Source organism: Passer domesticus, chromosome 2 (assembly GCF_036417665.1).
Source record: "Passer domesticus isolate bPasDom1 chromosome 2, bPasDom1.hap1, whole genome shotgun sequence".
Lineage (NCBI taxonomy): Eukaryota > Metazoa > Chordata > Aves > Passeriformes > Passeridae > Passer > Passer domesticus.
In genome coordinates, this window is record NC_087475.1 from 7,160,971 (window position 1) to 7,182,853 (window position 21,883).

The 21,883-nt window shown below is 44.0% G+C and overlaps 1 protein-coding gene across 4 annotated transcripts; it reads left to right on the forward strand.

Moving 5' to 3' along the window:
* Window positions 1–1,090: 1,090 nt before the first annotated feature.
* NDP (norrin cystine knot growth factor NDP) lies at window positions 1,091–21,522 on the forward strand. Of its 4 annotated transcripts, none has more exons than XM_064407281.1 (4): window positions 1,091–1,358; window positions 11,204–11,260; window positions 11,893–12,247; window positions 20,701–21,522. In XM_064407281.1, the coding sequence occupies exons 3-4, from the start codon at window positions 12,029–12,031 to the stop codon at window positions 20,926–20,928; spliced, it is 447 nt and encodes a 148-aa protein (XP_064263351.1). In that variant the 5' UTR covers window positions 1,091–1,358; window positions 11,204–11,260; window positions 11,893–12,028; the 3' UTR covers window positions 20,929–21,522. The 4 variants fall into 4 exon arrangements, with proteins under 4 accessions (XP_064263351.1, XP_064263350.1, XP_064263349.1 ...); XM_064407278.1 differs by lacking the exon at window positions 1,091–1,358 and adding an exon at window positions 1,893–2,315; XM_064407280.1 differs by lacking the exon at window positions 11,204–11,260.
* The last annotated feature ends 361 nt before the right edge of the window (window positions 21,523–21,883 follow it).

A 21,883-nucleotide genomic window follows, 5' to 3' on the forward strand; every position in this document is an offset into this window, starting at 1 on the left:
AATAATTCCCATCTGTTCTTTGATCTTATACCACATAAGACATTTAGCTAATAACATCATCCATCAAATACCAACTTGTCTTTAGAGTTCAAACACAATTGACACAGAGTCCTGTCCATCTGCTGGCCAGAACAGATCCAGCTTGTGAATGGCCAGCTATGTTGCCTATTTTTTAATTAACCAGCTTAGGTCTGTGCTTTACACAATCCTGCAGGATGACTAGGGGGCACTCCACAGGGAAGTGAAACACCCTTCTCTGCAGGGAAGAGGGTTTGGTGCATCCAGAACTGTGATGTGTTGTAAGTGATGTTTTCCAGTGGATGGAGACTGCCTTCAGCCTCTCAGAGCTTTTTTTAAATTTTTTGCCTATTTTTTTTTTTCATTTTTTTGCATACACCCATAATATTTTATGAAATATTTTATGGATAACTTCTTTCAAACTTGGCCTTCGTCAGAGAAAGGTGTGTAAAGTAGAAAGACAATGTTTTCTTCTCTGAGCAAAATTCTGAATTTATTTGACAGAAACTTCAGCAGGGGAATTGCAGATTTACAGAGAAGTATTTATATAGAAAATGCTTGCCTGCTTGCCCAACTGAAGAGCCAGGGAATGTCAGATGATTTAGTTGACCAATTGTGGTGAAGCAGCATATCTTGAATTAAGGATATCTGAGATCAATCACAGTTTAAAAAAGCCTAAGAAAAACTGGTCAGAAAAAAAAGGAGATTAATGAGTAATCCAGGGAGCAGGTAGTTTTTCTATGGATATTTTCCAAGTGCAAACAGTTATCAAATTCTTTAAATCATTACTGTCAGATTTTTCACTTTGCTCCATTACCTTGCTTCTCAGTGGTTTGCTTTATCTTGCACATGGTCCATTTGTTTAGGAAGGAATTTGATTCAGGATTTATATTCCACTGGTTTACACATGCCACAGCGTCCTTATCTCCAGATCTGAAACAATAACAGCAATTAAAACAGCGCCTACATTTCCTTCTATTTCCTGGCTTGCCAGTAATAAGAAGTCCCTACAGAGGGAAGCTTGGCTGGTGGTGTTTTGTGATTTCTCAGATAACAAGAGCTTCACATTTCTGTGGAATTCCCATTTGCCAGCGAGCTGCTGCTGCTGCTGCCCTGATTGATATATGACTGCAATGGCACTTTTCCATTTGACATTCCCCCTCTCTCCCTCTCTCTCCCTCTCTCCCTTAAACAACAGCCCTAACTTTTGTGTGTTGCAAATATAAAAGACAAGCCATGTGACGGGGGGGACAGAAGAACAAAAGCATTTGGAAGTAACAGGACCTCTTTCAGCTCTCCAAAGGGTTTGAGGGAAGGAAGGAGTGGTGCATTTTCCAAAGGTAAGCATGCAAATAAGAGATTCCTACAGATTTTGAGTGTTACACGGACTTAAACTGTGTGCTTAATCTCTTTATCTGACATGTTCTCCTTGTACTGTTTTTTAAATTAAACTGTGTTTAAATGGAATCAGCACAGCTCTAGTCCCTGTGTCTCCTTATTCTTATGTCCTTATCTGAAGGTTGCCTTTATGTGGTCAAATAGGTGGCCCAGGGTGCTTCTGAGCAACTTGGTTAAACATCTATTCTTGTGAGCATGCTGAGCTCCGGTCTGCAGCTCAGTGCTGGCCATAGCTTGTGGCTCCGGACTGAGTGGACATGCTGGTCTCAGCCCTGAATTCCCCGAGAGAGCTCTGGTATGGCCAGCACCCCCTTTGTGCCCCTGCAACAGGGCTCTGCGAGCACGGGCAAGCCTGCTGCTTTAAAGCTGGACTGTTTACTTCTGTCACTACTTACGCCTGCTGTTCTCTTGCCAGTCATCCTCTGGAGCGCTCAGAATAATCTGAAACAACAGGCGATATTTATTTCTAACTTTGCATCTCACGCTTCGCGGGAGCACTCGTAACTCGCACATTATTATTTATCCAAACTTCCGCAAGGCTTTCCAATGGACTGGGTGAGGACCAGGACAGATTTAGCACGCACTCTTCATGGGCTGGGAGCCGTGAGGAGAGCCCCGGGGTGCTTTGCGGGGTGTATCTGGGGGGTGGCACGGAGCGCTGCTGACACCGGAGGATGCTGCGCGACCCCGGACCGCCCGCTGAAGGAGAGAGGGAGGCTCTCCTCCGCTCCCGGCAGATCATTTCCCTGTGTGTCAGCGCCAGAGGCACGAGCATGACTGTGCTCTGTTTCCCTGGGACGGAGGAAGAGCTCCGCTGCCGTGGCCGGGTGTCAGGGTAGGGTGGCTGCGGGCTCGGGAGCGGACACTGCCCGGAGGAGCGAACTCCCGGCCGGGACCAGGTGAGTGAACGCATCTGTAAAACTTCAATGGGACCAGCAGCAGAGAGCAGAGTAACAAAGAAGACCAGTCTCAGGGCTGGGTTAGCTGCTGCTGCAGTGTCACACGCAGTGTGTGCCGGGGAGGGGGAGATTTTCTTGTGACAAATCTGGATTTGCAAGGTGGGGTGTGTGTGCTCTGTGTGTGTGTGCGCTGACTCTCGTGGGACTGCCAGGCAGATTTCTTATCCTGCCCTGCAAGTTCATTGAAATTTCTCTCATACCCTCCCTATAACACATCTTACTTGTTTCTGCCAGGGAGAGACAGCATGGCAAGTAACTCCTTAGGGTTTCTGCAGCTCTTTAGAGATTAAACAAATATTTTCTATATGGTACATGCTACTTACAGTTCCTAAAGTTTTATAACTGTGGCTGAGAGGAAGGAACTCTGCCTGTTGAAAAAGGACTGGCAAAAGGTTTTTAAAAACCAGTAATAGGATAAATTCACTTGAAGGCAAATGATTATTTAAAACCAACAGTGGGGACAACCTCACTTGAAATCTGTACTTTATTGCAAAGTTATTTTCTAATAGAAGCAATCCAGCTGCCTGGTGTGGCAGGCTGTGACAATCACAGTGCTGTTATTTGTCCCTCCTCTAAAGAATATAACTACATTTTAAGACCTGTACCTATTATCCCCACTGCCCCCCTCCCTTTTGAATTACTAATAATGCTCACTTTTGCTCTTGCTGTGGGACCTTACTCATATTTGTGAGTAATTATACACATGAATAATTTCCTGGACCTAAATAGAACTATTTGGTGAGTAACTACTTATCAGCTTGAATCAGGGATTCCCAATGTGACTTATATATACAGTGATATGCTCTTGCTGCTAATGAAATCTTATTTTGTATTCTAAAACAATGCTGTAAGATTTTCCAGTTAAAAACAAATGTGGAAGCAATAGGTATTTCAAGCTTACAAAGTAAAATTTGCAATTTGATTTAGGGACAGGGTATAATTAAGAGCTGCTGATGATTAGTTACAGGCTCATTTTGCTACCTGAGGGTGTCCCATGTAGGTTTCCTGGGTTTGTGCAGTGCCTGGTTTGGATCAGAATAATGTGTGCTGATGCCTGGCCTTTGCAGAGCAGGATATTTGCTATGGACAGTCTTGGGTGCAGTTTGCAGTAGCCGTACCCCAGGCAGCTCCTTTGGCATGACGGCTGATACCACAAAAGCCATCTTCCCCACTGGAACCATCCCTCACTCACCTTTGAGGCTTGGTGGCATCTGCACATTCTTGCCCTCCTGCCTGGCCAGGGCTGCAGTCTCTCCTGCCCAGGTGGGAGGGAGATGAGCCACCTCCTTGGGAGCTCACACTGATGCCTGCAGTGACTCATTTGACAGGGAATCCTCCCGTTGTTGGCTTCATTTCCCATTTCTCCTGGGGCTGACTTTGCTCCCTTCCTGGCTTGTCAGCTCTCAGGTGCACTAGGAAGTGCTCAGGATTGTCCTTGGAACTTGGAGAGAATTGACTATCTATGGTGAAAGCTTGCATGAAACCACTGAGACATTAATTTTTGCAACTTGTCTGGTGGATTGTTTGTTTAACTGAAAGAAAACAAAGTTCTCTCTTTCCCCCTCCCCACCTTCCAATCACTATTTTAATCACAATTATAAATATTTGATAGTTATATTTTAAGTATTCCAAATTTCTCTGTCTCATACTCCTGGAGAGACTTGTCCCTGTGAGTTTTAGAAAGGTTTTGCTACATGAGACTGTAGCCCCCTGTTATTTGAGCAATCCACCTCTGGAAGCCACATCAAAGAAAGACACCAAGTCCCTGTGGCAGCAGCTATGGGGTGACTTGCTGGGGCAAAGGATTTTTCCCTAACCCCATTCACTGAGCTCTCAGAGTCCTGAGGGTTTATAACCCTTCCAAAAACTCCTCAGAAACGAAACCCCTGTGACTGTAACCCCCCCATACACAACAGGCCCAGCTAAACTTTTGCCCTCTGTGATATCTTGTTCCCCCGGATCATTGTCGCTTGTGTAAACACGTGTTTCTTTTCATCAGTGTTAAGTGTTCTGCCTCTCAGCTCCCCTGCCCTCTCCATGTCCTGGTATCTCAGGATGGGGTGAATAGCCATGTCCAGATCACCTTTTTTCTGCTGCCTGACTTCACACTTGACAGTCCTTTTGCTGAAACTCAACTCAGTGGCAGGAGAATGGATTAGTAGGGTCAGGTTAGCTCAGGTGTCTGAGCCAAGAGAAATCCCATTTTGACCATGCTTCTGTGCATATAAAGAGAAGTTGCAGTCTCTGCTGGCTGTGATCAGCTGTTATTTCCTTTTTATATGTGTCAGTGTGGAACATATTAAAATTTCTCAGTAGTGGTATGTTAGGAATCCCTCTGATGCCCCACCTCTAACTTAGCAGAACAATAAAAGCAAGGTTGTAGTAAGCCTTTGAGCAGCTGGTCGTCTATATATTCCTCCTTTTCTCACATAATCTAATTCAAACTATTATCTGGGTAGCAGTGGCACTACCACTTCCAGACACCATCAGTCCTTGTCCTGTTTGCTGGAATTTCATTGTGTGGTATGGAAATCCTTTCTGCTAGAGTGTAGCTTCTCTTCTGGTGTGAGAGCAGGGGGCTGCTGGTGCCATGGAGACACTGGTCCCAGGAATTCCTCCTCCTCATTGCTATTTTTCAGCTTCTCTTTGTTATTTTTCTAGCGGCATCAATCATTTTTACGGCTCACGCTTGTCACATTTTCGTGCTTGTTATTACTGAGCTGCAGACTGTGTCGGGCCGAGGCAGCACAGGTTACGTTGCCCTTTAAGACATGTGGGTTGAGGATCTGAGTTAATGCCTCAGCTCTGGTTTGGCAAAGGTTAAGCATACCATGGCAGTGACAATCACATTGCTGTCATAGCAGCACGGCTCAAAGGGAGTGGGACCTAGGGGAAAGCTGCTCCCCTTGTTAGAAGACACAGAATTGTTACCATGAGCCAAATATTTAGGTTCCCTAATTATCAGAGGATGAGGTATATGGATGGTGGCCTGAATGTTGCCTCTGTATAAAAGAGGAAAGGATTTTGCCCCTGGGGTCAGAAGAGAGGGAACATCCCCTTCAATCATGTGCTGTCTCCAGCATGCATAACACTCTCTGCTGGTCCCATTGGCAGGGATGTGTTTGCTTAATGTTAAAGAATAAAAAGACCCATCCCTACTCCTGCATCTATTGATAACTACAGGCCTCTGAGTTCACTGGAAAAGACAGAGAACAAAAACTGCCCACCTGCTTGTAACAAACTCCAACAGGTAGAGGACACATGCCTGAATGCCCTAGACCTCTCAGCAACTTGTAATTTGGCCAAGAGTAATTTTGCCTCCTGTTGGGTCATAAGACTGAAGTAGAGGTAATTACTGAAGCAAATCCTATAGCTAATGCTTGGCTGGGAACACTTGCAGTGTAGCCAGCAGCCACCCTTGCTGGTTTGCCTCCTGAGAGGGATAGGCAGCCCTAGACTGCTCAGCTCTGCACCTGGTGCTTCACCAAGGAGTAATCCCATCCAGCACCCTCTGGATGGATGACCAAGTGGAAAATTGTATTCCTCTGCTGTCTGAGACTCGAGACCATGACTACTCTGCTATTCAGTGAGGCACAAGAATAAAGAAAGAATCCAAGGCTGGCATCACCTCACCATTAAAAGGCTCTACTCCCTCATTAGAGAGATATCCCATGCATGCCCCTAATCAATCTATTTAAAGCTTCCTGGAAGCAGGAAAAGGAAAGAATAAAAATACAAGCACTCTTTTGTCCCCCAGCAGTTATTCTTTGGGAGTGCATTAAACCCTTTTCTCCGTGCTGGCTGTGCCTGTCTGCTGGCCGGGTGCCAGCCCGCAGTACCCACTGGAGTTTGTTATTTCAACTGCTGAGCAGGAAGGCACCTCCTGCTCCCCCTCTCCTAGTACCTGAAAGGCTGGAAATGTTCTTGGGAACTTCAAAAGCAGAGGGAAGTTCAGGCAGCTCAAGTGCCATTCAGCTGGATTTCTTCCACCTCATGCACCAGGTCCCCATGGCAGGAATATTTTTGGGGCCTTAAATGAGCCCAGGGAACCAGTCCCATGTGTGCTCATCCCACGTGTGCTGAGGCTCCCAGGGTGCTTCCATTATGTTTGCTGTAATTACCATGTTGCTTCTTATGCTTCACATGCCATGGTCTTCCTATTTTTTTATTTTTTCTGTCTCCTGTCAGTCACAGGCATTCATCTCCTGAAATATTAAGACTTAAGGAAATTTCATAGTAAAAAATGGTTTCCAGGAGTTTTTCTCATCACAGCTTTAGCAGGACCAGAAGATGGACTTCTCTACCATGGACAACCATATAAAGAGGTTTAAATTTCCTTCTTTCGAGCCTGTTTTCCTTCTTGCTGCCTTTTTCCTTCCCCTCTCCTCTTGCCCACCAGCTGCTGCCAGCTCTGGCCAGGAGCGTGTGTTGTTTGTGTAGCTTCTGTGCAGGCACACACTGCCCTGCTGTGTGATGCATGGATGGAGCTCCTGGACCATGGATGAAGACATTCCTCTTGGCATGGAAGAGGACAAGCTCCAGCACAGCTGGATGTCAGGAGAGCAAAACCTCTTAAGCACAACGAGACCTTGGGGGAACATTCACTTATTTAGAGCTGTAAGGGTCTCACTCAGTATTTGGTTTGGTATTTGCCTTGCCTCAGGATGGGAAGAAACCTGTTCAAATGTTGTGTGGAGGCATTTCTCAGACAACTGGGGTTGCCTGTGCTCACCTGCTGCTGCCTGGCTGCCACGTGGCTCTGTCAGGTGTTTTGACAGGCAGCTGCAGAGTGAAGTGAGGATTTTTGATAGCATGCACAGGAGACCAGCTCCTCCACTACTGGCACAGAAATGACCACAGTAAAACAGCTAGATAAGAAGATGATCACGTTTACAGAGCTAAAAGCTGGAACTGACAAAGGCTCTGAGGTGGTTCTACAGAAAGCAGGGTCAGACACAGCCTCTCATCTGCCTCTCCTACTCCATGAACTGTTCTTTGGAATGGCTGGCTCAGATTGTCACTGATTCAGTCCCCAGTGCTTCCCAAGCTGTTCCCAGGCATGGTGTGGATGGCTGCGTGGGCTGGGAGCCACCAGAGTGCTGTGGGTGCTGAAGGATCTTTGGGAACAGACCACACTGCCTTTGTCATGGAGAATTCAACCCTGCAGAACAAACCCTTGGGGAGCCTGACTGAGTAATTTGCCCATCACAGTTGTTTCCAGTCCAATTAAGACCTTGGAGAGTGAAGTTCCAAAATCCTTATCTTCCTGGAAAATCAAAACTTTTAAAAATTTGATAAAGTTCTTGAGAAATCCACTTTTGTCTCATGAAGAACTTTGTGGAGCCTTTTTTTCTCAGAACAGCAGCAGTGAATTGACACACATGCACATATATATACATACGTGGTTAGTGACACTTTTTTAGGTCTGGAGTTTGGAGAAACTGAATAGTCTTGCAACTCTTCTGTTTACATAACAAATTCAGATTGAGGGAACCACATGGTAGGATCCAAGTAATTGTGTTTACTAAATGTGCACAGCATGCAAGGCCAGGCTTAAGTTATATACACACACTGCTGCTTCAACGGGATTTTGGCAGCCTCCAAAACACAAAAAGCATTAAGTGACTTAAATGGCACCCTCATCTTCAAGCAGGAGTCTCAAACACAGAAAATGCCCAGCAAATGAAGGCCAAGCTGAACACATATGCATGCCTAATATGGGGGGCTCAGGGAATTAACTAGAAGTACACCATAAATGAGCTTTCCCACTGCTCCCTTCCCACCTCCCAGGGTAAAAACTGTGCAGATCCAATAGACCTTGGGAGAATTGCTCAGCTCTTTATTTTTTCCAAGATACATAGCAAAAAGGGAATTTCTGTTTACGTTCTCACAAAGTGACTGGCTAAATAATTCCAGATGATGGAATGTTCTTCTGTCCTCAAAGCAAAACAAAACCTTAGCCTTCACCACTCTCCAAATGATATTAAAACTATGATAAGAAATCATTATTATTCAGAAAGCAGTTAATGAGAGCGTGGATTTGGAAAAATAACCCTAACTTTGCACCCATGTCCACATGCAATGCAATCTTAGACTGTGTGTTAATACAGTTTTTCTTTGTGATGTCTTCTATTTTTCCATGAAGTTTTTAGGCTACCAGCTGTAGCAGTTTTAGGTAACAGCTGTAACAAGCCTTAGTGTGTGATGTCTCTATGAAATCCTGAAAACTAGGTATGTGGAAAGGAAACGAAGCCATTGCTAACAAAATGTACTTCCCATATCCCAGTGAATTCTGAAAAAAAATGTGAAGTAGTGATTTTCATCCACTATTAGGCCATATATTTTTGTAGCAAATTTGCAGCCTGAGGATATAAAGTTACATTTGCATCTTTTTATTTACAGGATGGTGTAAAGTGGGAGGGTTTAGGTTTCCTTTTGGTTAGCTTGGCAGACGAGCTATCTACCACAGGTTTTGCATGGAAAGAAAGTGAGGAAAAAACAGCTGAAATAGAAGAAAATCTGCTCCGTGAATTTGTTGATTTTAATAAAAAAGGATATTTTCCAAATGAAACAAAATGTCATTGTAATGATGATTTATGAGCACAATTGTACTTGCTTCTGTTCTTTGGACAGAAGTATAGACTGGAAACTGCTTGTGCCAATCCTGATAGCATGTGCTATCTAGGATTTTATAATTTTGGATACCATTTCAAAAGGAATGCAATTTTTAACTTAAAATAATAATAATAATGCTAAGTTCAAGTGAAATGCCATTGCTCAATATCAGCTGGAAATGGAAAATATCATGCCAACGTACTTCATCATGGTGATGTACCTAAATGAAAATATTTTGATTTTTTTAACAGAATCAAAAATCCACACCTTAACTTCCATGTGTTCAATATTACTTTTCCTTCCATATATGTTATATATAGCATATGTGTTTGAAAAATGTATGTGCCTGCTTCCCATAGTTATGTCAGGAGATACACCTACACATTTCACCAGTATGTCTATAAACAACTGTAACCACTTATTTCACAAGAGATGGATCACACTTACAATGGTTTTCTCTCTTTTTTCTTACAAATATGTGATACTTTTTACTTCTTTCAAAGTATTGTTACCAAAACCTGCTACATTTCTTTCTTTGTGAAGTATCAGGGCAATTTTAAAAGGCTGTGGAAGTGTTAATACTTTTTGTGCTGTGCTTATCCTGGGGAAGGTACAGCCATGTTGCTTTTCTCACACTTTTCCCTGTGTCTTTCCAGCTTTCTCAGAGACTTTTCATGAGGCAGACTCTGTGTCATCCAATTATTTCCTGAAGAAAACTAGGCAGATAAGGCTTTGAAAACTGAGCCAGGACTTCAGATTTCTCTCACTGTATTAAATCACACTGATCAAAACCATGGAAAGATATAGAAGCACAGAATTAACAGTGGGACAGAGAGAATGGGAAATGGGGATCCCTGGGTGTAGTATCACATGAAATGAGACCGTCTAATATCAAGTAAATTTATTTGGACAGAGAGGGAATTACTGGGTGTGTAATAATGATTAACTATGTTGGAGGGAGACCTTGCCAAGCAGCATGTTTTGGTCAGCCTCTTTATAAAAAAGAATAGGAATGTAGGTAAAAGGTTAAACATGGAGAAAAAAATAGTGCATCCCTCCTCCCGTTAGCTAATCCTTGGGCATCATCTGCATGAACTGGAGTAGCAGAGTTCACTTCGGGGAGGGAGTCTGTCCCAGCTCCCATGACCCAGAGATTTCTCTCCTATGCTGCTGAAATGTTTGGAGGGGTATTTATTGACACGAATGAGACTGTGCATAATTGTATCTGAGATCCTAAGTGTTTAGTGTTGTTTGTTTAAGTTCTTTATACTGCAAAGCCATAGTATGTATTTAATGCAGCATTTGCTGAGGAAAATATACCAGGTCATGTGTCAGACTCTGGGAGAAAAAATATATTGTCATTTAAATCCACAGTCACATAATTTTTCCTTTCCTGCTTAAGCACATGGATAATAGCCTGAAACAACAACAACAAAAATGTCTAATACACAGAGCATCTTTGTCTCTCTAACACGGAGAGCATCCCTAATAACATTTCTTCCCAGCATGAGACTTTGGCTGTCACATCAGCGCCATCCCAACTTGGATGAACTCTGGAAGTGTTTGTCACTCCTCTCACAGAAGTGGTGGAGGAGGTTATAAAGCAATATACAAATCATCAAGCACTCTGGTGGGGAGGCTGTTTGGGAGATGAGTATCAGTCAGTTTAGAGGACTGCCAGCAAACCAGAAAACAATTTTGAAAGAGGCTTGTATAAGGCAGTAAATGCACACATCAGCTCTTTAAATACTCAAGAGGCTCTGCCAGAGCATTTCTTTGTGAGTAGAGAACTGTTTTATCTTAAGTTTCTTCCGAAAGTCTTTGCACTTTTAACTGTACTGATGAGTATCCTTTGACTATCCTTCATCGGGCTGTGTTTAGATGGATAATTCACAGCTCTTTCAAGTTATATCTGTTTGTAGTAAAAGTGAAATTAATCACCCAGTTGGGACTACGGGTTTGTGAGAAGGATCAAGGGACTGTGAAGAAGCAGCTGATGGAGATACTCTCCTTCCCCTGCAGGCACAAAGCTCTGGGCAACGTTTCAGGGGCTGTCCTGTACCTGTTTCCTGGAGAATCTCCTGATCTCCAACATGAAACTGAAATCCAGACGTCTGGGTAGATAACCATATGTCTCCACCTGAACATATTTCTTCCCAACAGATAGCTGGGATAGTACTTGGATATTATGGAATAATAAATGTATTTTTCAGATGCTGCTCTTTAATTATTTGGGAAGACACTGACACCCAGAAAGTGCTGCCTGACAAGTAAGCAAACAAAGCCTGGATGTGTGTGCATGGGAATTTGGTACTCAAAGGTCAGGACAGTTCAGCCAGAGGCCTGGGTGGTTCCTCACGCAGTGCAGGTCGCTGGGAGACCACTTTGCTCATGGCTTGGCTCAGACCTTCAGCATCCCTCCACCCTGGGGATGTCCCTTGTCCCTGCAGCTGCAGGGCACGGCCAGGCAGACTCCAGAGCCACAGCTCAACCTGCCTCCAGCCTCTCCATGTGCTGCCTGGGCCAGACATTCCCTTCTGTAACGTGGAAGGCAGCCAAGCTTTGCCCTTCTTTGACACTTTGAGTGGGTACACAGTCCTTTCGATTTGCAGGAATTTCTGATGGATTTCATCACCAAGTGGAAAAGAATGGCTTGCACCACTTGTGATGTTGAAAGTCAAAAGTCATTTAATCTCTCTTTAATGATAGAACAATGCTAAAAATAACAAAGCCTTGACATCTCCTTCCTTAAGGCCATATTCCCTACCTACTGTGGGAATGATGCTCACTATGAACAGGTTTTTTGGATAGCACAGGTCCTGAGTGCCTTAATACTATTTATGTCTATTTTCTCTAGAGGCGTTTTTGCTCAGGATTGTGATTTATGTTGCTTTCATTCCAGCTGTGCGGGAGATTCTTTGATGGATTACAATCTCATCAGACTCCAATTTGAGAAGAAGAATGACAGCTCGGACACTTAAACCAGACTTTTCACCATCCTGGAAAGGAACTGGCTTCCAGAATTTGGAGGGTTTTTGATGCTCTACCTCCCTCTGCTGTTACCAGCGAGAAGTTCCTCGACAATGGGAAATCATGTACTCGCAGCTTCGATTTCCATGCTCTCGCTGCTGGTGATGATGGGAGACACGGACAGTAAAACAGAGAGCTCCTTCCTGATCGACTCCGACCCCAGCCGCTGTATGAGGCACCACTACGTCGACTCCATCAGCCACCCTCTCTACAAGTGCAGCTCCAAGGTAAGGCTGTTAAAAATAGGTTAGAAACTCTTGTAAAATAGTTGGTAATTGTTAAGCATGTACTAGTTTGGTTATTGTATTGTAAAGGGGGTTTAAAGGGTAATTATAAGAAATGTGGTACTCAATGTAGCGTATTACACCTAAGTAAAGTGCAGCACCCCCAAGCAAAACGAGCCAGCCTGTAATGGGCCAATCAAGCGCCTTAAACCGTCATTCAAATGAAGAATCCAGAAAGAAACCATCCAAAGGGACAAAAAACAGGATAAAAAGGGGCTTCTGACCCGGGGAAGCTGTGCTGTTCCACCTGGAACACCTGGGACATCGCTGCTGAGGCAGCCCCAGCGCCGGCGCTGCAGCATCCTCGGCGGGATCGCTCCTGCTCGCCCCAAGGGCCCACTTGCTCTCGGGTTTCTGTGTTCAGGATGACCCTGAGGATCCCTTTTTCCCAGCCCGATGGTCGAAGAAAGAGTCGGGATTCTTCGGCTCTAGTTCACAAGGGTGTTTATTGTCTCTTATCTAAAACATTTTTTCTCAGACATGCAGAGGTCTGATCTGCAGGTCTGTCAAGGGAACACTGCCTGCCCCTGGGCTGGTGTCTACATTTTGTACTATGAATTACGTGTATTTTACTTATAATTATTTTCCAATACCTATCACCTGTGTTAGACAGTCTGTCTCTAAACCAATCTAAAAGTGCCAGCATCAACCAGAACATGGAGGTTAGGAAGGAGAAAGAAGGACAGGGAATGCCCAAATTCCTCCATCTTGGGACCCCAAACCCCCACATTCTAAAAATCCCAAAAATTCTACTTTTCACCCTATGACAACTTATGCTACTTAAACTTTTGGGACTTGTAATTCTTCATACAAAGTAGGTAATTTGCTCCATGGGTCAAAATCAGTCACAGGTGCCTTTGGCTGCATGTCAGGGTTTCAGAGCCCCCTGCCAGGGGCTCGAGCCATCCAGGACAGTCAGAGAGACATCCTGGGTTCCAACACCTTGCTTTAGGCCTTTTTATTACAATAAATGCTGAAATCACTTTAGTACTGGGAGTCTGGTTCCGTTTTTAACAAAGCTCCCCTCACCTCCTCACAGCTTCGAGAGAAGGGTTGTTAAAATGAGCTATTCTAGGTGATTTTCTCTATGTGAAGTCCTATCTACCAGAATCTAGCAGCAGAGACATGCAGATGTGAAGATGTCTTGTGAGTACATAAGAACTGGGACTGGAGATGAAGGCTCTTGACTCACTTTTCAACTTTTCAAAAGGAGAAATTCAAGATGATGGTAAAGCTTATGTGCAGTAAGTTACAAGATTGAAAGAAGCACATTTGGGATCTCAGCTGCTGGCCCCAAGGAGATGAGCTAGTTTGGAAATTTAGATTACCCCAGTCAGCCCATCCTTCAAACAAATGTTTAATTTGGAGCAAGTTCATAGCTATTATAGGTGAAGTGCTGAGATAAAGAACCAAACTGTAAAATGGCAATTACAAAATGGTTGTGAAGAATATTGTTTATTTTCTCCCTGCCCACCCCCTTTTCAAAGCCTTTGTTTACATGCAGAATGACACTTGGATGGTAACTGTAGGGCTTAGGAGCAGACAGAAATACAAGATTGACTTTCATTTGGGATTTCAAGCCTGAAAAGTTTTGTGTCAAAGTGGTTTAGCAGCCTGTGCATGTAGCCTACAGCCATTTATTTCATTATGTGGAGAAAAAGAATTGGGAGAAACAATGAGAAAATCCTTGCTAGTCCCTTTTGTCATGTCCTAATTTGTTCTGTCTGAGTTAACACAGTCTGTACATTCAGATGACTGGGCCAGTTCTCTGTCCCATGGGAAGGGGCTTTGCCTCAGGCACTCACATCCCAGGATTAAGGAAGGGGAAGGACTGCCAGCTCCAGTGCTTTTGCCAGCCCTGTGTAGGGTGAGAGAGGGATGGAGGCTGGTGTGTGACAGGGTTCACCTCAAGAGGGGTGTCCCTGGTGGCAAACCCCAGCAGCAGGGATCCTGGAGGAATTTACAAGGAGAGGACCCAGAGCTGGGATGGATGCAGTGCTGGCTGCAGATACCTTTGTGTGCAGGAGTTCCCTTGTTTCCCACAACCAGTGCAGGGGTGAGGGGATGCCACAGGTAGCTGCAGATCATAGAAGCTGAAATAAAGCATAGAGAGAAGTGAAAGCACAGAAAATAAGACCTGCTGGGTGCTCTGTGCATGAATCCCAGCTACTGTCCTGGCCAAAATTCTGCAGCCAGGCTCATCCTGTGCCTGCTCAGCAGAGAGGGGCTGACAGCCCCCCTCAAAATGGGGCACAGGGAGCCTGCTCTGCTCTGGGCTGCCTTACACTGCTCTCCCAGCAGGGCTCTGCTGGTTTTGCAAATGATGCCTGATTCACAGCACTGGGAGCCCAGAGACTTTTGCCCTACTTCTTCTGAATCCAAACAGCAAAATCATCCATTACTTGAGATTCAGGAGCAGTCTTTTGATTTGCTTTTAGGCTAGACTAGAACTCCCTACCATCTGGGAGACACATGGCCTTAACACAGAGAACTGCAGACGTGCATCCCTTTGTGCAATATCGATTTTATTGCAGTTCACTTCAGCAAGAGGCAAAAGTGACAAAGTGTGGGTGTGTGGGTGGTTTTCATTTACAGGTATCTGTGTACCACCAGTCCTCTCCTCTCTGAACCCTTCTGATCACCTGTTAGACCTCAGAAGAGGAGGGAGGGAGGGAGGGAGGGAGGGAGGGAGGGAGGGAGGAAGGAAGGAAGGAAGGAAGGAAGGAAGGAAGGAAGGAAGGAAGGAAGGAAGGAAGGAAGGAAGGAAGGAAGGAAGGAAGGAAGGAAGGAAGGAAGGAAGGAAGGAAGGAAGGAAGGAAGGAAGGAAGGAAGGAAGGAAGGAAGGAAGGAAGGAAGGAAGGAAGGAAGGAAGGAAGGAAGGAAGGAAGGAAGGAAGGAAGGAAGGAAGGAAGGAAGGAAGGAAGGAAGGAAGGAAGGAAGGAAGGAAGGAAGGAAGGAAGGAAGGAAACCCATTGACAATGCACTTTTTAGCTTCCCCAATGATAGAGAAAAGCAAAAAATAATGAGGCCTTTAGGAGTGGGGCTGATGGAAGTGAGAACACAGAAAGCATTGTAATGAAAACCATATCATTTCAAAAGCTTTGAGGAAAAAAGTTGTTGACATAAATATTAGCAATTCTGGCTGCAAAACTCAGTGATTCTTTTCAAATCAAGCCTTTAATGGAAATCATGTTTGAAAATATTATCACATATTCTGGCTTCCCGAAGTCCACAACAGTTTCAAGAACACTTCTATAACAATACTGTGAATTGTATGGACTTTCTCATGAAGTGGAAAATGAAAACAGTTTCCATACAAAGTTAAATAATTTCCTAGAAAACTCTCTTAATTCAAGCTTTTTTATGTTGTTTGGGTTTGGGGTTTTTTTTGCTTGTTTTGTTTTATTTTGTTTTGTTTTAAGGTCTTAGGTATCTGAATCATTCTGGTAGACATATGCCTTCTGTTCTGGATCTAGTAGTAAATACAGAGAAATATTAGACATGCTAATTAAAATTAGATCCAATGTCTGTTTATATCTATACATTATGATAAAATGTAACCAGGACAAAAAAAGGAATGTTCTGTGGGAGCAGCTGTGGGAATTGTGGTACCTCTTGTTTCCACCAAGTTTCCATTGTGGAAGCTTGGAATGACAGTGTCAAGCAGAGACTTTGCCCTTTTTTGGGGTGATGGTTTCACTGAGATATCCTTTCTCACTCCATATGTTTTCCCTTTTGGTGCAGCGTAGAGTTACAGAAGTCAAAAGTGCCTTCAGAAATTGCAAGACATATTATGTTTGCTGTCTGTCCTGGTTGAAAAAGGATTATGTCCATTGTGGCTCTCTGTGGAGGCTGCCAATTGCACCCACATGGGAAGTAGATTTGTTAAACATCCAGCCAATATAATTTAATCATTAAAATCCCTTTTGCTCGTGGCCTCAGGCAGGCGATGAAAACAGTTTTCCAAATCCTTTGGAAACATAGTCTATTATAGTAACAAAAAGTACAAAAGAGACACAAAAGGGGGATGGAAGAAGGCCATTAGTTTCAGAAAAGCTGTTTTCCTTTGTCTTCAGGGAAATGTTTGTATCAGCTCATGAGGTATTCCCTTTCCTGACTACATTGGATTTACCCTGACCTCTGTCATGGAGACTCACTGGTCTCCATCAATGTGCTGGGTTCCCTCACTGCTCCCAGAGCCTCCCAAATTCCAGTTTTGGCTGTCACAAGTGCTTCATTCAGATGTGCCAGAAGTGTGCTACCACTGACAGTCTCAGGCTAAAGAATCCAGCCCAGGGAGACACAGAGCAGATGAAAAAAGATTTAGCAGATGTTTGAAGACATTAACTCCTGAGGTAGCTCAGGAGATTTTCAGTAATGCCTGCTTGCAGCCAGGCCACGGGAACTGTGTGAAAATCTATTCTCAGGCATCTCAGCCCATCCGCTTTTGGGGTTCAGCTTGTTGCTGGAGGCGCAGAAAAAAGGACTACAAACAACATTAATAACACACCAGTTCACAGCTTCTGGATTTCCAGAACACAGCTCAAATGATCAGAGTCAAATATTGCCTCAGATTCAGGTTGCTCTCTTTTGTACCTATGAGACCATTGACTTTAAATAATAATGCTAATGATAACGATAATGATAACAATAATGATGATGATGATAATGATAATGATGATGAGAATGATAATAATATTCTTCCCTAGCTGCTCATAGACCCATGTGGTTCCGTTGCTGTAGGACACTGTGCTTCTGGATCCTTGCAAGGTGACATGCACCAACTCACATGTGCAGGGGCCAAGGGGAGCCAAGAGGTGTCAGGTTATAAAATACCCACATGTTTTTACTATATTTACACACCCACCCTATCATTGTGCAATGCATCAGAGCATGACTAATTATTTAGGTGATAATCTCTATTGCACTATAGTACACGAAGCAATAAGCAGCCAGTGCAATTGATTAAAAGGCAAAGCTTTCAATGTACATGCTATTTTCAGCTCATCTGCACACCTGCCAAAATCCACTGGTGCTGTTCTGGATTTATAAAGAGGAAGGTAAATTTTGGTTCGGACTTTAGGTAGCCCAGAAGGTTAGAAAGCTATGAATATGGGAAATTTGATATTTTTTTAGCCTGGAAGTTCAACTTGATAAACTTGGGTTTGTGGCATTGGTAAGAGTTTACACTGTCCTTCAAAAACAAGGAATAAAACCAACACGGTGTGATTCTACATGATATAAATACTGACCTTAATCTTAAGGAAAACTAAGTAGCCAGCAAAATTGCAGATTAAAATCAGAGCCTTCACAAATTAAACCAAGTTTTTAAAGACAAGGCTTAGAAATTATAAATTGTAAATTATAAATTGTAAATACAGTGGCACATTGACTAAATATTGGCTGGGTTTGCATTAGGAAGCCAGCTGTTTTTATTGAGACAGAGATATTGGCACATCAGATAATTCTACCCTATAATTACTCTGGACAACTCCTCTCTAGTCCTGCCAGTTTCATGAGAGCATGATTTTTATTGGCATTTCTGAAAGTACCTGCAGATACAGGAGCAGACGTGCATCATAAAAAGTCTCAGGGTAACAGTACCAGAACCTGACTGATTTTTCCAGCTCCAGAAGCATCAACCACCAGAAGTCAGCCCCACCATACAGCAGTGTGTGCTGTCACGTTTGGGCTGGAATCATAGAAATGATCACTTGGAAAGGACTCTAGGGACACTCTGAACCTCCCAAAAAGCAATTTCTGGCTGTTGTACATCTCCCTGCACTACTCCTGAGGAGATTTCATCTCTGTTGTCTCTGAAGCCTTCAAACAGTTGTCAGGTGCTGTTGGATTGCTCTTCATCCCCAAAATTTATTGATGATCTCCAAGGTCTGTTCCGACCTGATTGATTTTGTGATTCTGTGGTTCAGCCAAACATTTGGGAGAAGCCTGTGACAGGGAGTGCACAGCCTGGAGAACTGGTCAAAGCAGGAGACCTAACGAGAGCTGTCAAGATGCTGGGAAGGAAATTACTGGGTCAAATGTCCCAGTCTGCTCCTTTCCTTTGCAATACAGGCAGGATTAGATATCTGCATAGCTGGTACCTAATTAGATACCTTCACCAGCTGCCTGCCTGGGAAGTGAGGTTTGTTTAGCAAAGGGAAAAAAGTGGATCTTTATCTGTGAGTAATGGGGTGACAGCACTGCAGTGATTGTCCCTCTCATGTTCTCTGTACACTAAAGACTCTGCTATTAAGGAGCTTGGTGTAGCTGATGGGTCTAAAGCTCAGGTGTGACTCAACAGTACACTGAAATTTCCCTCCCACCATGGTAGTACAAACAGCTGAAGTTAATCTATGTATGAATATGCAGTATCACAGGAAGGAGACCATAAATTTATGCTACAAATCTTAAGGGATGACAGATTTGTCAGAAAGCAACAAAAGCCCATCTCTAACTAAGAAGCAAAATGGTACCAAGCACAGATCATCAGCTCATGAAGACACCTTCTTTGTGACCTGTGTTGACTGGAAGAGTAGTTGTTAATATATTAATACATTAATATGTTTTCAAGCAAAACATTTAGCATGCAAGTATTCTTGCAAGAGTAATTTTTAAGCACTGTACTGATGATCAGAACATTTCCCATGGATACAGACAGTGCTGGCATTTCTACTTGATTTCAGGAATATTCTCCCTCTCTCTCTCTCTCTTTTATCTCATCTTTCCTTACAACTCTGACTAAAAAGAAAATTAAACATTTGATGTACCTGCTTGCATAACTTAGAGATTTGCAGCCAGTTGAGCTTATGTAATGAAAGAAGCCCCAAAAGTTTTAACACTTTAAAGTATTTGCTGTCACATTTGTAGTTGTTCTTTCATATTTTCTGGGAAAAAAAAACATGAGATATATGTAGCATGGTTAAAATGTAATGTTCTCCCTTGGTTATAAGAAAGACTTTTGCTGCCTAATTTAGATGATATAATAAGCAGATATTGAAGTTTATGTTGGTTAAGCAAAATTAGCAGACATGGATTTAATATTTCTGTCCCCATGAAATTATAGGAGTCTGTTCAAACTTGTACAACACCCGTTATCAAGGTGGTAACAGCTGCTTCTAACACATCATTTGCTGAGCTTTAGAGGGTCCTTTCCAAGATTTATGTAGTGCTTAATGCTGCATCTCCTCTGCTCAGGGGGGTGTTGGGGAGTAGGTGACTGCTCAGGGACTCTCCTTCCTTAGAGCCTCCTGCTGTGCAAGTCAGGTCACAGCTTGCTGTGGTCACAACTCACATTTGAACTCAGAATAAGAAACCTGGAGCTGCACTCCAGGTTTTTTTGAAAATCTCACTAGAGAATCTTCATGTAAACCATTTCTACTTCTTTTACATTTTCACTGCTTTATGCCATGCAGTGCATTTTATACAGATACAACTGATGCAATGATACATAGATAGACATACAATTGCAAATACATGTGCAAGGTGATCTTTGTCAAAGGAATGAGCTAGAAACATACTTCTTTAAAGCAATAAACAGAGCATCTCCTTTATATTTCTACTCGACATGTTCATATATCTAAACTTGAGACATGAGAATTTGTAGCAATTCATTTGGGGGGAGTCCCCAAAGGAGTCCCCTAAGCTGAGGGTTCGATGGTAGCAGCAGGCAGGCAAGGAAACTCCACACAGCTTCTGAGGGTGCTGATTAGATGAGGGTTTATTGGGGGTCCCATCCCTGGGAGCAGCATGGTTTCTGAGGGAAAAGGGGGAAGGGGGAGGGAGGGGAAGAGAAAGAGACCCTAGGGGAGAAAAGGGCCAAGAGAGGGTCTGGTCTCCCTCACACAGCTTAACAGGGAGATTCAAAGTGGATGTGGAATAAGACTTGGTCCAATGGCATTACAGATACATGAGACTTCAGGGGAGGATCACAGGCTTGGAATAAACCGTACATTTTCAAGGAGTGAGACAGAGCATACCATTTAACTAAAATGCAACACCACAAGAACCAGTTGGTGTGTATACTCAGAACTGGTAAATACCCAACCAAAGCACCAGCCTGGCTGATGATGATTTAAGGGCTTGACTGCCACAGATCTGGAGTCAGCCAGTCACAGTGCCTGGAAACAGGGCTGCCAGTGATCATTTGGAGCCCTAAGGTCAGGCCAGGTCCTGCAGTCCTTGTTGGTGTCAATACCAGGGATTTCAGGGGGAGCTCTGCTTTTCCTCCTGCCCACCTTATCCCCTCCACTCCCTCAGACACACCCTGGGGCAAAGCAGCTGCAGGGCTAGGATGCAGTGACCAAACCCCAGCCAGGCCGCATGGCGGCTCCCACCTGCTGGTGCCAGCTGCGTGCTGGGGACACTTTTCCTAACGGCTGTGTTTTCCTTGGCAGATGGTGCTGCTGGCTCGCTGCGAAGGCCGCTGCAGCCAGACGTCGCGCTCGGAGCCCATGGTTTCCTTCAGCGCGGTGCTGAAGCAGCCCTTCCGCTCCACCTGCCACTGCTGCCGGCCCCAGACCTCCAAGCTGAAGGCCATGAGGCTGCGGTGCTCGGGGGGCATGCGGCTCACGGCCACCTACCGCTACATCCTCTCCTGCCACTGCGAGGAGTGCAACTCCTAGGGACCAAGGGGCACGGCAGGCGGGGGACAAGGGGGTGCTGCTGCGGGGGAAGAGCCCCAAGAAACAATCCAAGGTCAGGCCGGTGCTCCCAGCACAGGATTGCAGCGAGGACAGGACTAACCAGGCCGGATTGAATCTGAGAGCAGAAGTACAAAATATCCTGGGTTGCTGGATGGTGCTGGTACCGCAGTGTGGGCTGTGATAAAGGCAAAAGCATGAGGACTTGTTTTTAAGAAGCCTTTCTTTTTTTCTGAAAGGATATTTTTTGAGAGTTTCTTCTTTTTCAGACTCAGCTCTGACTACAGAGAGGTGCTTTTACTCTAGGCCATGGGCAGCAGGGGAACAGAGAAGAAGGTCAGCCAGATGACAGCACTGCAGTCTGGAAAGTGACATTTGGACAGAGGATGGGCATCAGTTCCCACAGACAACCTCTTAACCTATCAATTTATTCTCAGTTTTCTAGTTATACTGGCCTTCAAAGCAATCTGTGCTGTTGGCAAGGGTCATCTGTTACTGACCTAGTGGCCAAATGCTGGATAACTTCAACTGTGGTTTAGCAGAAATTACAAATAAACCATTGAAAAGTGAACTGGATATGAAATGCCATGCTTGGAATACCCAGCCTAGCTGAAACAATTATTTGCACCATGTGTCATCAGAGTTCAGTGGCTGAGCAACTCTTGGGAAGGGAAAGGTCATGAGACTCACGATTCCCTTCTAAAAGTCAGGAAATGTGACACATCACATCTGTCAAAAAAGTCATTATTCAAAGCTAAAAAACTAATCAAATATTAAAATGCCACATACCAGATGGAGTAATTTCTTAATTTAAGTAGACCTGTTGATGTACAGAATCAGAGTCACCACAATGATGATTAAACCTAGGACTTATTTTCATCTATAGTTCTTAGGCCATTGAGCAAATACCATTTTGCGTTTTAAAGACAGGCAATCC

Coding starts and splice junctions, on each gene's coding strand:
- NDP (XM_064407281.1), top strand. CDS start 12,029: ATGCTCTACCTCCCTCTGCTGTTACCAGCGAGAAGTTCCTCGACAATG. Junction 12,248..20,700: donor TCTACAAGTGCAGCTCCAAG/GTAAGGCTGTTA, acceptor TTTCCTTGGCAG/ATGGTGCTGCTGGCTCGCTG.